Source organism: Urocampus carinirostris, chromosome 9 (assembly GCF_059441175.1).
Source record: "Urocampus carinirostris isolate Australia breed hairy pipefish chromosome 9, RoL_Ucar_1.0, whole genome shotgun sequence".
Classification (NCBI taxonomy): Eukaryota; Metazoa; Chordata; class Actinopteri; order Syngnathiformes; family Syngnathidae; genus Urocampus; species Urocampus carinirostris.
In genome coordinates, this window is record NC_142357.1 from 15,414,369 (window position 1) to 15,436,557 (window position 22,189).

Here is a 22,189-nt window from a genome sequence, read left to right on the forward strand (position 1 = left end):
CAAATGTAAGAAATGGACATGAAGGAGCTCATTTTTATGTGTGATTAAGCCTCAGGCTTAAAATCTGGTACGCCTTGTACAGAAAGAAAATTGAGTTTCTTCCGTAAATCCGCATGCGGCTTTTAATGAGGTGCGCTCTGTCGTTTTACGATAAATAATTGAGTTATGGTTGGTTGGATCCCCTAAACACTAGGCTTGTAGGGGCAAAATTTCCTCTGGTGTGTCTTAGGCATGTAACAGTCTGTTGGGGCCATCCCTCTCCAGACCAACATATATTTCCACCTTGTCTCAAAACGGGCACCCTTTTCGTGTAAGGTGAATGTGCTAACCGCTACACTACGGAAACAAGCTGCTGAAATGTGTGTACATTTTTAGGGACACCCTGTATAAGTAACTTAAAAAGATAGAACATAACAGTTAAGATCGAATCAAAAATATCAAATTACAAAAATAAAAGTATACAAAAATACAAGGGAAAAAATTAGAAGGGTTTAGATTGCTCGCAATAACACCAAAGCAAGTTAAAATTTCTGATTACTTCCTGTTGGGCGGGGCTTGAGTGGGTGGCACTTTTACAGGTCCAATCGCAAACGTGACGATGTTGGGCGTGACCTCTTCTGTTTAGTCATTTTTTTCCCTCTTCTTGTTGGTTTGTCATGCAGCCAGGAAGCGGAGGAGCCGATTGTGGTTGTCTTAGCTCCTGAAGAGGAAGATGACGAGGGAAAAAACGATGGAGATGCAGAAGAAGAATGTCGAAAGAGGAGGAAATTGGAAACATGTGGAAGCGGTGGAGAGCAGCTTCATTGTTTGTGTATGTCTTCGCTGCGAATGATCTTGTAGGTGATCCAGTAGAAGATGTTGAAGATAAGGAAAACCAGCGGGAAGGCAACACGCGACACCGTGTCGATTCGTTTGGCGCGGCTAATGAAAAGTTTCTTCATTTCGTCGATGCTTTTCTCTGGCACCGCCCCTCCGCCGTGCCCCGCCCCTGCTGGCGCGTTGTTGTTGTTGCCTTTGATGGCCGCCATGCCGTCCTTCTGCAGGCAGGCCGGGCCCACGCCATAACCCGAACCCGGGAAGCTGAAGCGACCATCTCCGCTGCCGTCGTCTTCCTGCAGAAAAAAATTGACTTGTCTAAAGAAAGGTTTTTGTAATTTTAAGACATTTTAACTCAGTTCTTCAGTGCAGTGATTTTCGACCACTTTACCGCGGCACACTAGTGTGCCGTTAGAGTTCGTCAGGTATGCTGCGAGAAATTATTCAATGTCACTTTTTAAAATATAAAATTTTATAAAACATCTATTAATCATTTTCTACAAATATTATGTCAAGTGTCTGTGCTGTAAAAACAGGGGTTTTTATAAATTATATTGTAATGAAACATACTGTTCGGTGTCATTTTACAACATTTTTGGTTAGTGGTTTGATGCGAAATTTTTCCAATGTAAAAAAACGTGCCCTGGCTCAAAAAAGCTTGAAAAACACTGGTCTAGTGTAATAAGAACATTATATTGTGGGCAGATCAATCCAAATATCAATATTATCAATACTAAGCTAATACTTGGGATTCGATTGATTCTATTTTTTTGAGATGGATAATTTGCTCCTCCACCAATTTCATTAAAGTGCTGATTCTCTGCGCCGATGTAGAGGTTTTAAAACTGGTGTAATGTCATCCCTCCTCTTGACCCTCGTAAGCATAGGTGCTGCTGAATTTTGTGGTATCTGCAAGTTGGCCATTTTCTTTTTGAGGAAGACCATCAAGCAGGGTTCTACAATAATCTAAATGAGAGAATATATAAGAAGCATGCACCAGCACTTCCATTTGTGCCTGAGAGAGAAATGGGCGTACTCTAGCTAACTTTTTCAGATGAAAAAACCCAATTCGAGTGTAATTTTTGATATGTGGAATCAAATTGAGCTCAGAGTCAAAAATTAACGTACAATCTTTTATAACATTTTGTGAAAGTCTTTAGTCTTGCTGTTTTGGTAGAAGTTTCCATGACTTTCAGGATCGATGACAAAGACCACTGTTTTGTCCTAGTTGAGGTGTAGAAATCCTGTGCCATCTACAGCTTAATGTCTAAATTGCATTTTAAAAGGGTATCCACTTTATCGGACTTGTGTCTGCACAACTGTGGAAACTGACACCGTGTCTATTGATGACATCTCTAAGGGGAAGTAAAAACAGATTAAAAAGCAACGGCCCCAAAATTGAACCTCGGGTAATCCCACATTTAACCTCATGCATCCATACGAAATGTCGGTCTGTGAGGTAGGAATAGAACCAGTTTAAAACAGTACGAGAGACACCTACCAGGATTTTGAGTCTATCCAATAACATGAGGTGACCTACTGTGTCAAAGGCAGCACTGAGATCCAGTAGCACAAGAACTATAAGTTCATTAAAAGCCCTAGCGTACCTATCGTATAATTCAAAAGGTTTAAAGGGCGGTCTTTGTACTGTGGTTGATACTAAAACCAGACTGAAATTTCACTAAAATGCGGTTTTCTTCTTAAAAAGAATAAAGCTGAATAAAAACCAGTTTGATCTAAAACCTTCTTGAAAAACAGTAAGTTGGAGACTGGACGGTAACTTTTAAAAAAGTCTAAATTGCTCTTCTTCAGATGGGACCTCACCACCACCATTTTAAACCAGCTGTCTGAAAATAATCAATTGACTTCATTTAAAATCTCTTCCTCAAAAATCCATACAATGTCGGGTCTAAAAGGCAGGTTGTTGGGTTACTAGGGAGAAAACTCAACTAGGTATCCCTGCATCAACCAAGGCAAAAAACTTCCTGTGTTTCCTCAGGTAAAATCGATTGTCCAGCTATAATAAATCTTTTATACTGAGGGATAAAAAAAACTGGACTTGATTTGAGCATTTTTACTTCTGATGTGGCCTGCAACGCCCTCACTAAGAGTATTCATCTTCTCTGGTGGGCAATTTTTAAAAACAACTTTAGTTATTAAAAAAAGCTTTAACTGTTGGGAAATAATATATCATACACGTGTTTTATATCTTTGTGATCCTTAGAAATGTGTTTTTGTCTGATCTTGGTTGGCCATTACTCATCAGCTAAAAAACATGTAATTGGGCCTAATTTCTGAACTCTGGAAAGGGAAATCCCTAGAGAACATCTGCTTTGTATAGGTCAAGTGGCTATGCTGGCTCAGATAAAAGGACCAGGCACGCCTGCAACCTTCTCAAAGGCTGACACAGAACAAAACTCGGCTTTTATTTTCTGCTGAAGGTTTCACAACGTGACAGAATTTGGAATTCAGGACCAAAAGTGTGAGCTTGTTGTCGGTGGGCAAAATGTATTTCAAACCTCAGCTGCCTCTATATGTGACGCCAGCTTGAATATTTAGGCCGTGTCACCACCACCAACTTTGAATAAGCCATCTTGTTTCGTCTCTCACATATGAAAATCAACAAACAAAACGCATCCTGAGTGTGTGCTCGTGCATCAGGTAACACGCTCCATTTTTAGCCTTTGTGTCCCAATTCTGTCCTTGACTTCAGGCAACACCATGTATTAAGACTTTTTTTAATCATGCACATGCGCACGCGACTCTTGACCTCCGCATGCCCTTCAGCTAAATGATGACAGATGTTGCTTTGCTGACAGAATCAATGGGAGACAAAATGCCAGGATGAGGAAGAGCAGAGAGAAAATGGAGATGAAGGAAAGGACAAAATATGAGGAGGGTAAAAGTAGGGTTGCAGCTAACGAATATTTTAATAGTTGACTGCTCACCGATGAGGGTTTGGCACAACAGCTGAGTGGCACAGTTCTGAGGTCAAGGGTTCAAATCCGGCTACCAGCCAACCTGTGCAGAGTTTGCATGTTCTCCCCCGTGCCTGCGTGGGTTTGCTCCAGGCACACCGGTAAATGGTGACATAAATGTCTCTAGGTGTAAATGAGCGAGTGAGTTGTCTGTCCCTGCGTGCCCTGTGACTGGCTGGAAACCAGTTCAGGGTGTCCACTACCCAAAGATAGCTGAGATGGGCACCAGCCCCCCCGCGACCCTACTGAGGATAATCGGTGCAGATAATGGATGGGTGGTCAAAGAGTGTTCCAAACGATAAGTTGATAATTATTCATTTTTCCTAAATCACGCATCAAGTTGATTTCATTATATGGAAACAATGAACACAAGAACATGAGAACAATGAAAATATCCTATGATCCTATTGGAATTACTGCGGATTTGTACAAAAATAAAAAAAAAAGGTCTAAAACCAATTAGAAGCAGTGCTTGGTCAATAAAGACATAAATAAACCTCTGTTCGATTTTGGGGAGGAAAAGAATAATACATTAAAATCAAGTAAACATTTTTTTCATACAGGGAAACAAAGAACAGGCTGATAAGCGGCAGTAGAACAGTAAAAAAAACAAATATGATGTGCATTTTTCGAAGTACATTCAGTGGTCAATTTTAAAGTCAGTAACAAAAGAGCTTATCGATTCTGCATGCATTTAATTTCAAATACCTTTGTCAGGCACAGTCTGTCATAATGCTCAAGCTCTCTTTTTATAGCCAAATATACACTTATAAAATGTAGAATGAATGTTATCAAAACCGTATTGGCTTGAACGTTACATGAATCCAACCGAGGCAAGTCAGACTAAGTTTTGTTCAACTGTCCGACATGCTTTCTTAATGTTTGCGAGTCCCTGAGCTACTGCCACGATATGCAAGGTCTGTGTTACAAGTAACTTTGTATCTTCCGTATCGAGATTAAAATGCTCCCAAACTTTAGAAGTTTTGGTACGCGTACTTGATGTTGAGACTACCATTTCTGTATGTTGAAGTTATAACTCAAGACTGCGAATGAGAAAATCTTGTTAGGGATTATATTCACCTACAGATGCCTCACTCTGTTGTAAAAAGGTGTCTGGCGACAATCGTCAAAAAACCTAATTCCTTGTCGACTCTTTCTATTATTGATATTTGTTGATAACATAGACTATTTGCTGCAGCCCTAGATAACAATGAGTGGGCAAAAACTGAGACTTAAAGATGGCAAAAGCAAGTGTTGTTGTCATGATTTAAGATGTGATGCACCTATGCCCTCTCCTGGCGCCAACTGCCTCGGACTCTGATTGGCTCCCTGTCACTATTTAAACCCACGTCTATCTGTCACCTGTTGGCAGTCTGTCTGCGAACCTCAGTTTACTCTAGGCAAGACTGACTCCCACCTGTCTTTACTCCCGTCTGTTCCCTGGCTTTGACACGTTGTTTGATCCTGACCACGTCTACTCTCCTCTTCTGGCTTTCGACTCGTTTCCGATCCCGACCACGTTTTTTGCTCTCCTGTTTTTTCCGTTCCCGACACCGTCTTCGCACGCCACGGAAGTCCCACTTCCGCGTTCAGAGCGACCTGCTTCCCGCGCCCAGCGATCACCGGATCGTGGGTGCAACCCTTTCCTTTCTTCCAATAAAACAGAGTGGTCCTGACAGTTGTAATATTGGAATGTGTCAAAGCACATGCAGTATATTGTCATGCTTGTGTGACTTTTCAGCTCTAACCTTTTTAATTATCCCAGTCAATCTTCTTTATTTATTAGGGTTCCTACAGCTTAAGTGAAATTTTTAAGACTTTTTTTATTGCCTTTTGAAATCAAAAGACCAAGTTGCCAAAAAAACAACAACCCAATATTGAAACAAAAAACAAACAAAAAAAAAAACCACAAAAAAATCTTGCCTTATCCAAATTACTAGCCACAGCACATAGCCATGGCAAAAACATCGTACAGCCACTTAAATTGACACTTTCCTGGCATGGTCCAGATTTAACGTCCCAAGTCGCTGTGTGTCTCATGGGCAGACCTAAGACATGCGTTTGTAATGAAAGGCCGGATGTTGCCACGAAAGAAAATCAGGGAATTATTAAAAAGACCATTGATTAATATTACTAAATCTTTTTCGTTTAAACAAATGTTGCAGTTAAGACATTTTAATGCCAATTAAGGCCTCATTTTTTAGAATAATAAATCCCTTTTAAGACATTTCAAGGATCTGTAGGAACCCTATTTGTTTATTGGTGATTAATTCACATACCTTTCGAAGTAGTTCTTCTCTCAATTCATTCACTTAACATGTGAATGATTCCATTCATCTAATTGTTATACAGTCTCTACATTGTACTAAGTGGTGTTCTGATTTACTGTTAGAGGGGAGATCTTGAGTCTTGTCATGAGTCTTAAAAAAACACCTGCAGAATTCAGCCTAGACAAATAACTGGTGTCAACCTGGGATTTTGGGAATTTTCTTTTGACATGTTTAATTTTTGTCAGTGCCTTTATTGAGGAAGATTGTTTCATTGTAGACTGCGCCAATTTGAAGTCGACTCACAATAATTAACCTAGTAATAACACAATAACTGCATAGTAACAAAATATGAATGGGAGGTTCCATTCGGCACATTTGTCAGTCATGCTTTTCTCCCATTTTCCAATTTCTCTCAAAGCCAGGACATGTCAGGAAACACAACAGAACCTTTGTCAGTCAAGAATTTGTTTGTAAAGAGGATGAAGTAACCTTCATGTGGCGTCGCCGGCGGCGGAAGCGGAGGAGTTCTTTGTGCTGGCGGGCGATGAAGTTGACAGCGGCGTACTCCAGCAGCGCTGAGAAGACGAAGAGCAAACACACCGCCATCCAGATGTCGATGGCCTTCACGTACGATACCTAACGGCAAACACAACATCAACGTTACATTTAAAATGGCTTGTCCTGGTCAGAGCACCCCTTGTTGGCTGCTATAGTATTTATCAAAAAAAAGAAAAATTAAAAACATGCATGCATAATTTTCGGGAGAGTATTCAGACAGAAAAAAATTTAATTCTTGGTTGGGAGTTGCGGTTAAACCCAGTGACCTATATATTAGGAATTTTGCCGTGTTACGGACTGGTCAATACAACTATGAAATAAAGTTTAAGCTTCTGATGGCAAAACCACAACCTCTGGACATAAAGCAATGGAGGGACTAATTAAAGCAAATTACATCATGGAAAAAAAAATCACTGGAAGTTTTCAACTGAAATTCGATCAATTTGAGAAAAGAAGGAATCAATACATAATTTCTACTTGATATCTAAACACTTCACCTTTTAGTTTGATTTCTTTTATTATCATTTTAGTGTTGTTTGCTCTTTTGTTTGTTATGGGAATGTCAAGTCAAATTATGTTTATTTGTGACGCCCTTAATCACAAGGAGTCTCAAAGGGCTGCACAGACCACGGACTATTATTACACCATCCCCTGATCTATGTCAATTGTTTATATTTTTTGTTTGTGTTGTTGAATGGTGGGTGACTCAACTCTCTGTTGAATTGTGTGTGAGGAATAAAGTTATTTAAAAAAACAAAACAAAACACAAATACAAAGCTCATCTTTGCTTTTCTAACGTCCACCATTCTAATCACATATGTGAAAGTTAAGGCCCGTTGACCAAGGGGTTTTTCTTCAGCCCCAGGTGATTTTTATGATTTATCAATCACACACAAGTTAATTTTCGTTACCTCTTTAACAAAGTGATGTTTTTGGTTAATAGATTTTTCCACACAGTATTGTTGCATTACAATCTAATTATACTTTAAAAATATTTCAGCTGAGTGAATGATTTAATATTAATCTTATTAAGCCCATCCCAGCCATCTCCGGGCAGTGGGCAGGGGACACCCTCAACTGGTTGCCAGTCAATCGCAGGGCACACGGGGACAGACAACTCACTCACTCATTCACACCTAGGGACAATTTGGACCGGCCAATTCACCTGAAATGCATGTTTTTGGAATAAGGGAGGAAACCGGAGTGCCCGGAGGAAACCCTACGCAAGCAGGGATATATATATATATATATATATATATATATATATATATATATATATATATATATACACACACACACACACACACACACACAGACAGACAGACAGACAGACAGACAGACAGACAGACAGACAGACACACACACACACACACCGGTATTTATGTATGTATTTATGTATGTATTTATGTATGTATGTATGTATTTATTTTTCTTTTTCACTGTACACTTCTTCACATTCAGTTGAGTGAATAATAGAAGATTGCTATCATTATTTCCCCTTTTTTCTGGGAAGTAAATTTAGCCCACTTTTGCCATTATAGAAATGATAGATGGTGCTTGAGCCATAATGGCTTATTTTATCCAAAGTTTATGTAATGAGCATATTTATATTAAGGAAATGTGTCTTTTGTGTCTGTCTAAAACAAGAAATTGCGGAAGGAGCAAGCCATAAACATTCTGCTTTATTTATCTGATTATTTGGCAGTTGCATTGAAAATTGAGTACTCAAATCTTATTTAATGACTTATTTGGTAATTTTAGTCGCTGCTAAACGTTAATGCGTTACATTTCATTGCACTATTATTAGAGCACACTATTTTACATTGCCCTATTATTATCATTAGGTCAGTCTCCAACACTACCTTGTAAATATGTTTGCCTTTTTACCTTGAGAATGTTTTCTCTTTTTTTTTTCCCGTATCACGTCTTTATTCTCGAGTGTCCTATTTAATCACATTACCTACAATGTACTATGTTGTTTTCAATGAGGATAAAAGTAGGGTTGCAGCTAACAACTATTTTAAGATAAGAAGATAACTCATTTCATATTGGAATATATTTGTTGGGTTGAATTATGCTCACTTGACTATACGTAGCACCACTGGTTTTAAATATCTGCTGAGGCCCCGACTGCTGTTTCGTTGTGTTGCCAGGTGCAGAAAGCTAACAGCGCTAATGCTGCTAATGGAATTCTGCTCTTTGCCACATCGCTTCCTTGCTTTGCTAATCTCACCTTCGTGGTGATGTGCAGCGACTGGATGTGCAGATATTTGTGTGTGAGAGAGACAAACTCTCAGGTGTTTTTGTGTGTGTGCGTACGTAAGCTCAGCTGTGCTGTGTGATCATTATTGTGACAGCTGAACTGCAGCAGAATCATGGTTCACTTGTTCAATTTTTAGAGCGCATCAAGCACCTCATGTCCACAAACTGTGTGTGTGTGTTTGTGTGTTAAGGATTACTGCTTCCCTGGACATAATTATACAATCCTATATTGGGTCACGCAAACAATGGCTGTTTTCCTTTCTTTAATCTGAAAATCCTCACAATAAAACACTGAGTTGCTTCCACCCAAAATTGTGGTTTCTTTAGCTTCCATTTTCTTCTTGAACGTGAACATTAGTTGGGTTCAACTACTCATTCTTAATTCCATCTAGTGTTGAGACAACCAAGGACGGCGTGACAGGAACACAATTATTTTTCTCGGGAGCAACTACTGTAACATGGTATTGATAACATTTTGTAACCCAACTGTCGTTACAACGTGGTGCGTTATCCCACTACTTATTAAAAGAAGATCAACCATCTCAACATCCTCTGATCGCCGTTTCACCTTTACGGATGATGTAATATACAACGTTCAATCCGCCGGCAACAGTTTAGAGCAGTGGGCATTTTAATATGAACCTACAAAGTACAACTAAACACAGTTACTGTGGCGTCGTCTCAAGCACAGAGGGCGCTGAATTTATCTCTACTAATAATCTGATATTCTCCCAACTGTATATACTCACAACCAAGCCATATTTAAAACTATAAGATAAAACTTTGAAATAAGGGGGTCAGTTTATATGGGATTACCTTACCCCCATATACCCACAGAAACAACCCAAAGAACAACAGTTCATTAAGGAGGTTACAAAAGAACCTCGAAAAACCTTCAAGGAACTGCAGGCGTCACTTACCTCAGTTAAGGTCAGTGTTTATGACTGCACTATATAAGAAAGACACTGGCCAAAAATGGCATCCATTGGAGAGTTCTCAGGCAAATAAAACAATGCTGTCACAGAACAACACAAAGAGTAGTCTCACATTTGCTATAAAGCATCTATAATATCCCCAAGACTTTTGGAGAAACATCCTGTGGACTGAGTCAAAAATGGAGCGTTTTGGAAGGCGTGCATGTCTTTTACATCTGCCATAATCCACTGCGCCTTGTAATTTGGAAAATCTGGTCATTACTGTCTTTCAGTGATGGGCCCAATACTATCCGTGAAGCAAACACAGAAACACAGAACAGAAACCACCTTGCAAAAAAAAGCCAAATTACAATGTGTTTTTAGTAACATTCAAATGCAATTTAAAACTTTTGAAGGAATGCAAGCGGTGACAGACCTTGGGCAGAGAGGCTCGGGAACCCGAGCTCTGTGTGGTCATGGTAAGCACTGTGGTAATGCCCAGGCCCACGCGGGCGGGGGCGGCGTCCATGTTGATCCAGAAAGAGACCCAGGACAAGATGACGATGAGCAGGGACGGGATGTACATCTGGATCAAGTAGTAGCCCATCTGCCGCTCCAGGTGAAAGCGGGCCTCAATGCAGGTGAACTTGCCTGAAGCATAGCAATAAAGCAGCGTCAGCCGGGAGGAGAACAGGCCTCATTGTCGCCTTCTTCAAGACCTCTTGGGACATCTTTTGTTCACAGGCCAAATGGGGTCTTTTCTGCACGTCACGTCTGTGCTACAGCAAGGTAAGCATTTTAATGCTCCCAACTCACTGTCACCGCGATCAATAATTGTCTCCAAAAGTGAAAATACTAAAGAAACTCAAATCTTGTTTTGCTGGGGGCTAATTTCTTACACGTTTTCTTAACAGTTTTTGACTTGTTGAGTTTGGCTTGTACTTAAAAGGGTATAATGATCCCTATATGGCCAAGTTTGATCATTTTGCTCATTATTGTACATTTTCTTATTGTACTAAAGGTAATCTTAATATATATTTTTAGTGTGATACGATAAATATCCATACATATGCCATGCAATTGTGTGCAATGTTTCTGCAAAAAACTAAACAAAAACAACAACATAATTTTTATTCTGCATCTAACAGAACCAATTTTATTTTGAGGCAAACAAACAGTATAATAATTATATATACACATCTGTAATACTGGAAAATCATGGGTTAAATATAAATGAATGTTGACATTCTTCTATTGCGAGTCACCAGTTAGTGGTTGGTGTTTCATTGACATATGGAATATTTGTGATTCATGGATGGGCATGTAAATATACTGCAGCTGTTCCTTCCCTCCTTCATTCCTTGCTTCCTTGCTTCATTCCCTCCTTGCTTCCTTCCCTCCCTTTCTCCCTTTTTTCCTTCCTCCATTCTTCCCTCCCTTCGATCCTTCATTAGCAGCAACAAATTTCCAAATTAAGATGAGGGAGATAAAAGTATCCATCCATCCATTATCTGCACCGCTTATCCTCAGTAGGGTCACAAAGGTGCTTGAGCCCATCCCAGCTTGAGCCATCCCAGCTATCTTCGGGCAGTGGGCAGGGGACACCATGAATTGGTTGTCAGCCAGTCGCAAGGCATACAGAGACAGACAACCCACTCGCTCATTCACACAGAGGGGCAATTTGGACCGGTCAATTAACCTGACATGCATGTTTTTTGAAAGCGAGAGTAAACCCGAGCGCATGGAAGAAACCCACGCAAGCACGGGGAGAACATGCAAACTCTGCACAGGTAGGCTGGTGGCTGGATTTAAACCTAAGACCCCAGAACTGTGCCACCGACACACTAACCACTTAGCTGCCGTGCCGCCCAGATGTAAATATAGGCAAAAAATATACATATTTTTCTGATTTGCTTGTTTAGGATGGTGCTGACCCTGGGGAAGAAACTGCCTCTTAACAAAATAGTCCGAGTTTAAATGGATCAGAAGTGTCTGCTAGAGGACAGCAAGTCAAAGAAGTGGTGAAAGGGAAGCGACATCTACAGTATTTTAGGTAATTTTATGACTTGAAGTAAAATATGTCTTAAAAGGAAATAAAATTTGCAAAACAATCTGTTAACATGAAGATATTATCTAAAAACATTACTTGTTTTGCTACATTTTAAAGGTATTTTTTAGGTAACTTTGCTGCGGAAACGTGTTCAGGAGAATGAAAACAAAATAAAAAATATACAAACTCCAGAGTGCTTTTGTTTTATGGTCTGAAACAAAAGAGTTTGTCTGAAATACCAACACAACTACCGTATCCACCTTCAAGTTGTAATCATTTTCAGAACTAGTGTTGTTTCTCTGTGGCAAACAATGTAAGCTTTTCTTATCGATTTCTTTTCTTTTGAAGAATGAAACAAAAAAGGAAACAAAGCCTGTGATCACTAAGTAGCAAGGTGAACTCAAAAAGTTGCATGTTTTTCTGAAAATCTAGTCTGGCTTAATAGCTACTGTGAGATGGTGTTGCTGTGTGCGGCAATTAAAACCAAGTCAACGCGAAGACTCGGCAGGAACATCCTTGCCATCTTGTGTAGAAAGAACAAAACATGAAAATATAAAAACACCCCAAGCGCTTGATGAGGATCTGTAACATCTGTGTCGACTCGTCTACAACAAACAAATAAATGGACAGGAAGGGTCTATGAGATAAAGGAGGCGAAGAACGCATCTGTGCCGGTTGAAACATAAGCAGAAACTGAAGAGCGGAAGTGGACGGCCAAGAAAGCCGGCTGTCTTTTTCGCAGACATCAACATGCAAAAAAAACACCAGTAGCAAAGTCAACATAAGCGTTTGGCCCCGAAATGTTAAAGCCCACCAAGAAAAATGTACAAACAGCAGAATAAGTAAAACACGTACAGTATGTGGACTACAACTAGCAAGACTGGAAAAAAAGGAGGGAATCATCAGGATAATTCTGACATCTTTGTGGTTATCACCATATCGGTTGTCTGATTTTGTGCAAAAGGAAAAGGCGTAGTCTAGTGGGTTTGAGGCAAAGAGTTGTCTCACATATGCCAAAAAGCATTGTGATTATTTCCAAGACTTTTGGAGGAAGTTCTAGTCGTAGCCTCCTTTTGACCTTTTTTTATTTAGTGTAGAGGTTTATTTGGGAACAGCACAATGACAACACCAAACAACAAACAAAACAAAATATTTAAATTCACTCAATTAAACCCACCACATACCTGACATCAACCGTGTAGGGAATTTGGCCTTTCTAGTGTTCCGTTTGTAGTGTAGTTTGCTACTCGATGTCATTGGTGCCATGCTGTTCTCCTCCAAAAAGATGGCGTGCGGGGGGGCTTTACTTTTAATAAACGTTTGATTTGTTATTTTTCTTTAAAGGTGGTGTTTGTAACTTCAAAATATTGTTCTGGCTGATGCCATCGTCTGGCTGAATTCATCATTGCAGCTCCTTTTGTTGTGCGTGCAAGTATGTGAAGTTCTTAGAAGCGCTAAAACCTATTGCATCCTGGTCATCCTGGAAGCGGGATTACAACTTGCGTCTCGTGGTTTCTTTTTTCCTCATTCTGAGGTTTTGAGTTTACCTTGCCCGCATGTTGATTTAAGATCGGGCGATGGTGTAATTGTAATCCTGTGCTGTCCGTTGAGACATTTTGTGATTAAGGGTTATACAAAAAAATGCAACTTGACTTGAAAATAAACTCTTCCTTTTTCATCTTTTTGGGGGTTTGAGTCGGCATTTGAACTTCATTTGAAACGATCCTTCTCTTACTTTAACACAATGGCGCCCCCTTGGCTCCCAGTATTAATTCAAACCCACCATTCCTGCAAACTTATTAACACTACTGCTACAACTATTACTCTTATTTTAACATTTCACTTATTAACTTGTATAAGTAAAAAGTGTTACCTCTCATCCATAATGCAGTTTTGGGGTTCGACACTATTACAGATTTTTAGCTAGAGTCACAGCTAGTTATTTCTTTGAGCCTTTGCGAACTTTTTTCGTACGGCGTGAAGGGGGCAAATGCCGCTTTGATGGAGCTTTGTCTACCTCACAGTCTTTCACTTGTAATCCTTTTCGACATGCCTTGTATTGTAATATGTGTTCATTTTTAAGGTGCTGGTACAAATGACTTGTGTTTCCTCTGGACCTAGCGACTACGCGAAAGCAAATTCTGCATTGGGCGTTTTCTTCTGTTGCACGTCAGCTTCGTCAAAACCAAGATAGGTCCAAACAAGTGAGGTAACGCCCTTCTTTGGGTGCAACCTTGTTTCCTTCTCGTTTGTTGACTCTGGGACTATGTTTACGGAGTCCACCATGACACTCAATGAGCTCACACGGTGGGTGTGGCATAGTGTGGTGCTTGCAAACTTTGAATCGCGTTTATTGGCTTGTGCTATTATTAAAACTTGCCTCTGATTGGTCGAACATTAACAATTGTGGTTGGCCAAAACTCCATCACTAGCTACAAAACCTTCCACGTTTAATTTTCTGACTTGGACTTCAAACGGCCGCCCTCCTACCGCCCCCTACCTCCTTACCACCCCCACAGATCATTCCACCGCCCCAATGGGGGCGGTACTGCCCACCTTGGGAACCACCACTTTAGCAGTTTTCATCGTAAAATAAAACAGAAACCGCCAGCACACGCGTAAAATCACTCTTCTTCCACCTATTCCCCCACCTCCACCTTTGAGACTCTTTGTGATTAAGGGCTATGTCCACTCCACGCATCGGCCCGGCATTGCAGTACCTCCGGGAACTGTGCATTCGCAATGATCGCTGCAAGGCTTTAAGGCTAGGACCTTAGCTTGGCCTTTTGGTTGAGAGTAAGAGTCCCGGCTCCTTGGCTTTGTAGCGTATTATGAACTGACCGATAACGGATACTGGATAATTAATAAAGAAAATAGAACAATAACCCTTAAAAAATCCCCCCCCTCCAACGTAATGCGCTCTGTAAGATTTAAGGAGATAGGCACGGAGGGAAAACATATGAAAAGGCTCTTTGAACTTAGTTGGGCATTGTTAACACTCACTGAATAGAGAAAATATTTAATTTAAACTTTGTAAGGAAACATCAAACAACGCAACCCACTAACATATTTTTTAACAATACATGTTTATAGTAATCATCTAAATCATTCCATAACGTAATATCTCTGTGAGTGGTACAATGCTTCTTCCAAATTGGAATAAATAAAACAAAACAGAAATTACCTGGAGAAATCAACCAATACTTATGAGGCTTTTTAGTGAGTAAGCTAGACTTAGCGTGTATCACTTGTCCCTCTACTACAAGTCCACAGTGCTTTTGCGATGTGAAAATATCCAAGACGTGGGAAAACTGTGCAGTAATGCGGACACTAAATCAAACCATGTACAGTTAAGAAAATAAGTATTTGAACACCCTGCTATTTTGCTTCTCCTGCTTAAAAATCACAGAGGGGTCTGAAATTTTCATCATAGGTGCATGCCCACTGTGAGAGACATAAACTAAAAAGAAAAATCCAGAAATCACAAGGTATGATTTTTTTTACCAATTTATTTTTCTGATACAGCCGCAAATAACTATTTGAACACCTGTGTATCATTTAGAATTCTGACCCTGAAAGACCTATAAGTCCGCCCATTAGAAGTCCACCTGCACTCCACGTATCACCCTGAATCACCTTATTGAGGTCGTTAGCTGCATGGAGACACTTTTCCACCCCATACAATCAGTAAGACTTTAACTTGTAACATGAAGACCAAAGAGCTGTCCAAAGACACCAGAGATATGTTATGATATGTTAGGCATGCCTCCTTCCACCAGAGGGAGCAAGTGTGTCCAATCACCACACAAGAACGTTTTAAACAGTACACGTCGTCAGGTCATTTTCATTCCACTGCCATGCCAAGTTTTTTTGTTTTTGTTTTAGGTTTCTTGTTCGGACATTTTGTTGGAGCTTTACTGCCCACTTGTTACTTTGTTCCTTGAACTGTACATTTCCGGTTTCGGTCTTTGCTTCTGGTTTGGAGTTTGCCAGGTTTGGTTTTGTTTAGATATTTTGTTTTGTGAACTTTCGTTTGTTACTTTGTACCTCCTTTTGTTATTCAGGCCCATCCCACTTTTTGAGCACCCCTGCCTCCAGTTCGTGCTTTCCCTACATGGGTCCATCATCCTCAAACCTAACAGATATTCCCTTAAAATGAGGGGTTATGGAACGGATTAACTGCGAAAATCCAATGAACAGAAGGTCTTTCTGACATGTCTTTGTCTTTGGACTTTTAATGATCAACATAAAAACAAAAGGAAACACTGTGTTCAGGGAGGAGAGGCAGCAAAAGATGGCCGCTCCTTGCCACACATTCCCGACCAGTCACTTCCCAGTCACTGTGGTGACATACAGCGCAGACGTGCCTTTTCTCAGCAGCACCAATATCCGTCGGCGCCTTCACCCGCCTTCCATGCCAAGCCGAGAGCAAGAGGAGGAGGAAGAGCGAGCAGTGACTGGATTTATGGGAGCGCCACACTTGAGAGCTTTCGGGCTGGCTCCATATTTTTAAGATCGAAATGATTCATTCATGTGTGTCTCCAGGCAGCTCTAATCAATACGCTCCAGTGGACCAGGAAATGCACACACGCTCACAAACACGTCAGGACAGTATATATAACACGGCATGCGGAATTACAAACTCCCCCTCAAATTTCAGGTGGCAAGGTCAATTCCTTTCTGTCGAACAATCAATGGAGACCGGCATGTTTTGGGACGCCCGGGATTGGGTCCTTCCATGTAAGAAGCAGGCATGTGAATTTGATAGTACCTCTAAACAAAAATATCCAAATGTCATGGTATCACTGTATGACAGCCACAAAATGGGATTTTATGCAATGTATTGGCGAAGATAATCAAAAATTTCCCCGGCGTTGAACAAAATACCAAATACATTAAGAAGCATGTGTTGAATTTAAATAGACTTTGGCATTTTTTTATTGCCCACTATTGTTGTTTTTTTGTATTGACATGTGAAACATTTGTGATCCATGGATGGATACGAAAATATACTGTAGATGTTCATTCCTTCCTACCTCTTTCTCTCCTTCCCTCCCTAACTTCCCTCCCTCACTTCTTTCCTTCTTTGTCTTAATTCCTTTCTTTTACTTAGTCTACCCTCCTTCTATCATTACTTTTTTTTTTAATCTTCCTTCCTAGTCTTCCTTTCTTTCTCTTTCTTAGTCTTCCTTCCCTTTTATTAGTCTTTCTTCCCTCCTTTCACTTTCTTAAGTCTTTCCTTCTTTTACTTAGTCTTTCTGCCTTCCTTTCTCTTTCTTTGTCTTATTTCCTTCTTTTCTACCTCTGAACTTCTTCTCTCTTTTCTATTGCTTTCTTTGTATTTATCCCTTTCTTCTTTGTTTATGTGTATATTTTCTTTCTTTGCAATCCTTCCTTCTTTCATCTTTTCCTTCATTGTTTGTCTTCCATCCTTTCTCCTTTTTAGTCTTCTTAGTTCCTTTCTCTTTCTTATTCATCATTAATTAATTTCTCTCTCTCTCGCTTTCTTTCTTTCTTTCTTTCTTTCTTTCTTTCTTTTGCTCATTCTTTCTTTTGCTCTTTATTTCTTTTGTTTTTTTCTCCCTTTCTTTCTTTCTTTCTTTCTTTCTTTCTTTCTTTCTTTCTTTCTTTCTTTCTTTCTTTCTTTCTTTCTTTCTTTCTTTCTTTCTTTCTTTCTTTCTCTCTTTGGTTTGCCGTCTTCGGAAAGTACATCTCATTCTCCCCAGTAGAACCTATATTGGAGCTCCTGCAAGGAAAGGCCTTAACACTGATTTGAATACACCCATGATAAGATTTCTTTCTCAAGCTCCCCCTTTCCTACTTATAGTGGAATATTTTAAGTTTGCGTAATGCTTCACAATGGTCACATTCTGATACCAGCTGGATAAAACAAATAACACCAATAAAAAGTCTAAACATCCAAATAGTTTGTTTTGAGAAGGACATATCATAAAGTAAGGTAAGTAAAATCTAAAGATTATTGAAGGTTATTTCTGCCTTCAAACGCATGACACGCTTGAACCGAACTGGACCAGTTTATTTCTTCGAGAGGTACGCCGCTGCTGTGTTTGCCGCACGTGTGTTTGTATAGCAGCAAAAAACTATTGGACTGGTAGAGGAAAGCGAATGTTAATGACACACAAAAACACAGGCGACTTAAAAAAAGGATTAAGTCACTGAACATCATTACGGCAACACGTTTTTTATGTTTCCTGTTGATTAGCAAACAGATTCAGGCATATTACTGCCAATGCACTTGTCGTTTGCCTACTCACCGGTGTTGTAGTGCTTGGTGCAGTAGCGCAGGTCTTTTTCCTCTTTCAGGATGAACTGAGGCAAAGTTAGGCCGTCCGCCACCTGCACGGCACCTTTCTCGTCCCATTCAAATATAAGGTCGTTCATCGTGTAGCCAACTGCACGCACACATGTAAACAACGTTAGCGTTGTGGACGCTTGCTATTAGCACGCACCCACACTGGTGAGTATGTATACTTAGGTAACTGTTTTAATATACAGTGCCATGAAAGAGTATACAGCGGAACCTCGGTTTTCGAACGCCTCTCAGTTCGAACAAATCGGTTCTCGACCAAAAATGTCGAGAAATTTTTGCTTCGCTTTTCGTTTAAAAAATTGGAGTTCGAACGCCGGTACGCTAGGGTGCGATGCTGAGCGGCGTACGGGTGTAGATCGTGTAGATTGCCCCCACCCCTCGTGAAGAACTGTTATGACGTGCGCGCGCACTTTTTTTCGCTTTCGCTTTTAAAATCGGTGAACGGAGTGTTTTAGCCCCTAATTATGCCTCAGAAGAAGGTCGGTGCAAGCAGCAAAGTTGCTACAGGTGAAATAAGAAGAGTAGTGTGTACAACTATTGCATTTAAGAAAGAAATAATAGCAAAATAAAGAAGGTGTGCGAGTTTCCCTTCTTTCGAGGGAATAGAGCATGGCTTCTGCAGACCACCACAAAGGTAAGAAATCCTATTCATAATTCTTTTCTTTATCCTTTAACCGCTCACCACTTTTCGTGGAGACCCGGGTGCTAAATGACGTGTAAACGGCCTGATTTTTTTCTTTTTACACGTTCATGTTAGCATAATCTTTCGTACGGAAGATTACGCTAACGCGAACGTACGATTAGCCTGGGTTAGCTTCATGTTTACATTCATGGTAAACATTCAGGGTGTTGGAACAGATTAACACGATTTTACATTACTTTTAATGGGAAAAACGATTTTCGGTGATCGAACAAATCGGTTTTCGAACAGGGTTCTGGAACGGATTATGGTCGAGAACCGAGGTTCCACTTCCTAATTTCTGTGTTTTTTGCTTATTTATCACTCACAAAGGTTTCAGATCATCAAACTAAATTTAACCACACAGAGACAACCCAAAGGAATAGAAAATTCAGTTTTGAAATGTAGATTCAATTGATTAAGGGACAAAAAAATAAATAAAACCAAGCTTGGCCCCATGTGAAAAAGAAATTGCCTTCAGAAACTAATACCAAGGTGGGCCACCTCTGGCAGCGATAAGAGAAAACAAACGTTTAAAATTGGTAAAGAATCTTTCACAATGGGGTAGAGGGATTTTGGCCCACCAAAATTATTTTAAATATGCCATACTGGAGAGTTTTTTTAGCATGAACTGCCCGTTTAAGGTCACACTGCTGCCTCTGAATTTTTGTTTTTGTTTTTTTAAGCCATTCAGAGTACAGAGAACTTGCTTTTGTGTTTTTGATTGTTATCCAGACGCATTATCCAAGAGCGCTCGAGTTTGAGGGGACAATTGATGGCCGGACATTTTCCTTTAAGATCTTCTGGTATACACCAGAGTTCATTATTCAACCATAGCAAGTAGTCCTGACCCTGAGACAGCAAAGCAGCCCCAGACCCTCAAAATGCTTTACTGTTGGAATCATGTTATTTTTGTCAAGTGCTGCGTCATTTTTACGCCGGTTGTACACCTTCTAACAAGTAAAATTTTTGATTCACATGTCTCCAGAATGTTTCTTCTAACGTGTTGAACTCAGCTCTCCCAAAACTGTGGTTAGTCAGAGTTATTTTGTGATTCAACAAGGGGGGAGGGAGTAAGGGCAATGACTTTTTCACATAGGACCAAATAAGCCTATTTTTTTTGCGATAATAAATGGAATCTATGTTTCAAAACGACATTTTGTGATACCTTGGGTTGTACCGGAATAGACCAACAGTATGGAGTGAAGGTTTTGCCCGTCCTCCCATTGCTAAACCTGTTGTTAACGGTCAAGACTTTTTATTTTTATTTTTAGAGTTTAGAGTTAGTATGTACACTGGGATTGCATGTGTGGGACTTTCTCGATTCCTTACATGATACATATGAGCGTGTTTACATACTATGTGTAGTATGTATTTTTGGAACTTTTTTCTAGGGTTGGGACTTGGTTTAACAATTTAGCTTTGAAGTGGTCTTAGATTAGGCCAGTGATTCTCAATTATTTTCTGTGTAATTTTACACTACTCAATTCTGATACTCTGTGCCGATTGGAGGCGTAATGTAAACAAAACACTGCCGAGAGAGCGCCACTGCTCTCCTGGTGTAGTGGATGTGCATTTGCCTTTGATTCTGGGAAAAATGTTCCCTGGCGTTAAACGCGCCCATGTCCCTCCTTGATGGAGCCTTCTTAGAGCTCATTTTGAGAATTTACCATCATTGTAATGACTTATATTCCTTACTAAGACTATTTCGCGTGGGCTAGCCCCTTTTTAAGGATTAAAACCTGGTTGTGGATTTAAGATTTGAGTTTGGCCTGGGTTAGGTAGGATAAGATGGAAAATTAGGTGATTAGGTTTGATGGTTCAATTTAGGGTAAGGGGCTATAAGATGCATTATGTAGATGGAATGTTTCAAATAAGATATGAAAACCAAACTGGGTGCATACTGCACGTGTGTATTGTGACCATGTATCGTAAAAATGGTTATGTTCACTATAATAGTATATGCTAGAAATGTGCTTGCTGGTCTACTATAATATTCACTATGTTGAGTTAGTGTGGGTTTAGTAATAAAGTATGTCTACAACTAATGTAAGACGATGGAAGTGGATGTCCCTAACTATATACCTGTGTGTGCACTTGCATAAGTGTACTTACAGCTTTCCAGCTGCATGATGCACGTTTGCACGTCCATTGGGAAGTTTTTGAGGTCCATAGGACAGGCCAACACCAGTGTTATTCTGAAACACACACGCATGCAAGAACAGTATCAGTTCCTGATAAGATGATTGAGTTGAAGCAGTTCCATGGTTGGCCCGTGAGTTGTGCTTTAAAATAAATTAAAAAAGGAGGTGTTGCGGAGCAACACGGTGCACAAGCAGTTCTTTCGTCCTCTGCCTTTCGAGGAGGATTCAGTTCGGACGCGAACTAGCATGCTTGGCGTGAGTTCAGGACGGGATGGCCATGCGGCAAAGCCAGCATCCTATCGCGCCTGCGCTCCGCCTCCAATGCGGCTTTTTCCCTGGTAGGAGGCAATAAAACGCGGCCCATAAAAGCAGGCGCTATAAAATGGCACAGCTCCTCAAAACGCAATGAGGAAAGTGGCATGAGGGTATTTTAGACAGAAAGCCAATTTGTCAATTTAGCACGAGCGCCTCCAGCACAAAAAGTGGATTTTTAAAGAAAATTCAATTTCTGATCATTTATGGAGAGATTCCACCTCGTATTACTTATTTTCGATGACAAAAATAGGTCAGATTGTTGGGGTGGTACCCTTAATAAAAAGTTTTCAAACCTTATTTGAATCATTACCCATTTTTTCAATTTATAAAACATACTTCCCAGATTTTTTTGGGGAAAAATGCAATCTTCGGCTTTATTTCTATTTTCAAACTATAAATTCTAGTTATAATATCCATTCATTATCTGCACCGCCTAATCTCAGTAGGGTTGCGAGGGTGCTAGAGCACATCCTAGCTATCTTTGGGCCGTGGGAAGGGAACACCTTGAACTGGTTTCCAGCCAGTCGCAGGGTACACAGAGACAGAAAACTGACTCGCTCATTCACACCTAGGAACAATTTGGACCTGCCAATTAACCTGACATGCATGTTTTTGGAATGTGGGAGGAAACCAGGGTAACGGAAGGAAACCCGCGCAAGCACAAGGAGAACATACAAACTCAACACGGGGGGCTGTGGTAGCTGGACTTGAACCCTGAACCTCCGCACCGTGGGGGCTGCGCGCTAAACACCCGTCCGCCGTGCCGCCCCAGGTTATAATATATATAATACAAAAGTAATATCAAATATATTAATCATACTTGCAAACAACAAATAAATAAGTTGCAGTTTGATAAATGATACAGCCTATGT

At 40.2% G+C, this 22,189-nt stretch overlaps 1 protein-coding gene across 2 annotated transcripts in view; it reads right to left on the reverse strand.

Annotated features, from left to right (window-relative positions):
* Positions 1-581: 581 nt before the first annotated feature.
* Positions 582-22,189, reverse strand: part of glra1 (glycine receptor, alpha 1) — an 84,214-nt gene continuing 62,606 nt past the window's right edge. For both annotated transcript variants that reach the window (XM_088344640.1, XM_088344641.1), the window contains 5 exons: positions 20,974-21,056; positions 18,124-18,261; positions 10,235-10,449; positions 6,554-6,700; positions 582-1,112 (listed from right to left, as the gene is read on the reverse strand). In XM_088344640.1, coding sequence (XP_088200766.1) covers positions 801-1,112; positions 6,554-6,700; positions 10,235-10,449; positions 18,124-18,261; positions 20,974-21,056 — 895 coding nt within the window. In that variant the 3' untranslated portion in view covers positions 582-800. The remainder of the gene's footprint in view (positions 1,113-6,553; positions 6,701-10,234; positions 10,450-18,123; positions 18,262-20,973; positions 21,057-22,189) is intronic.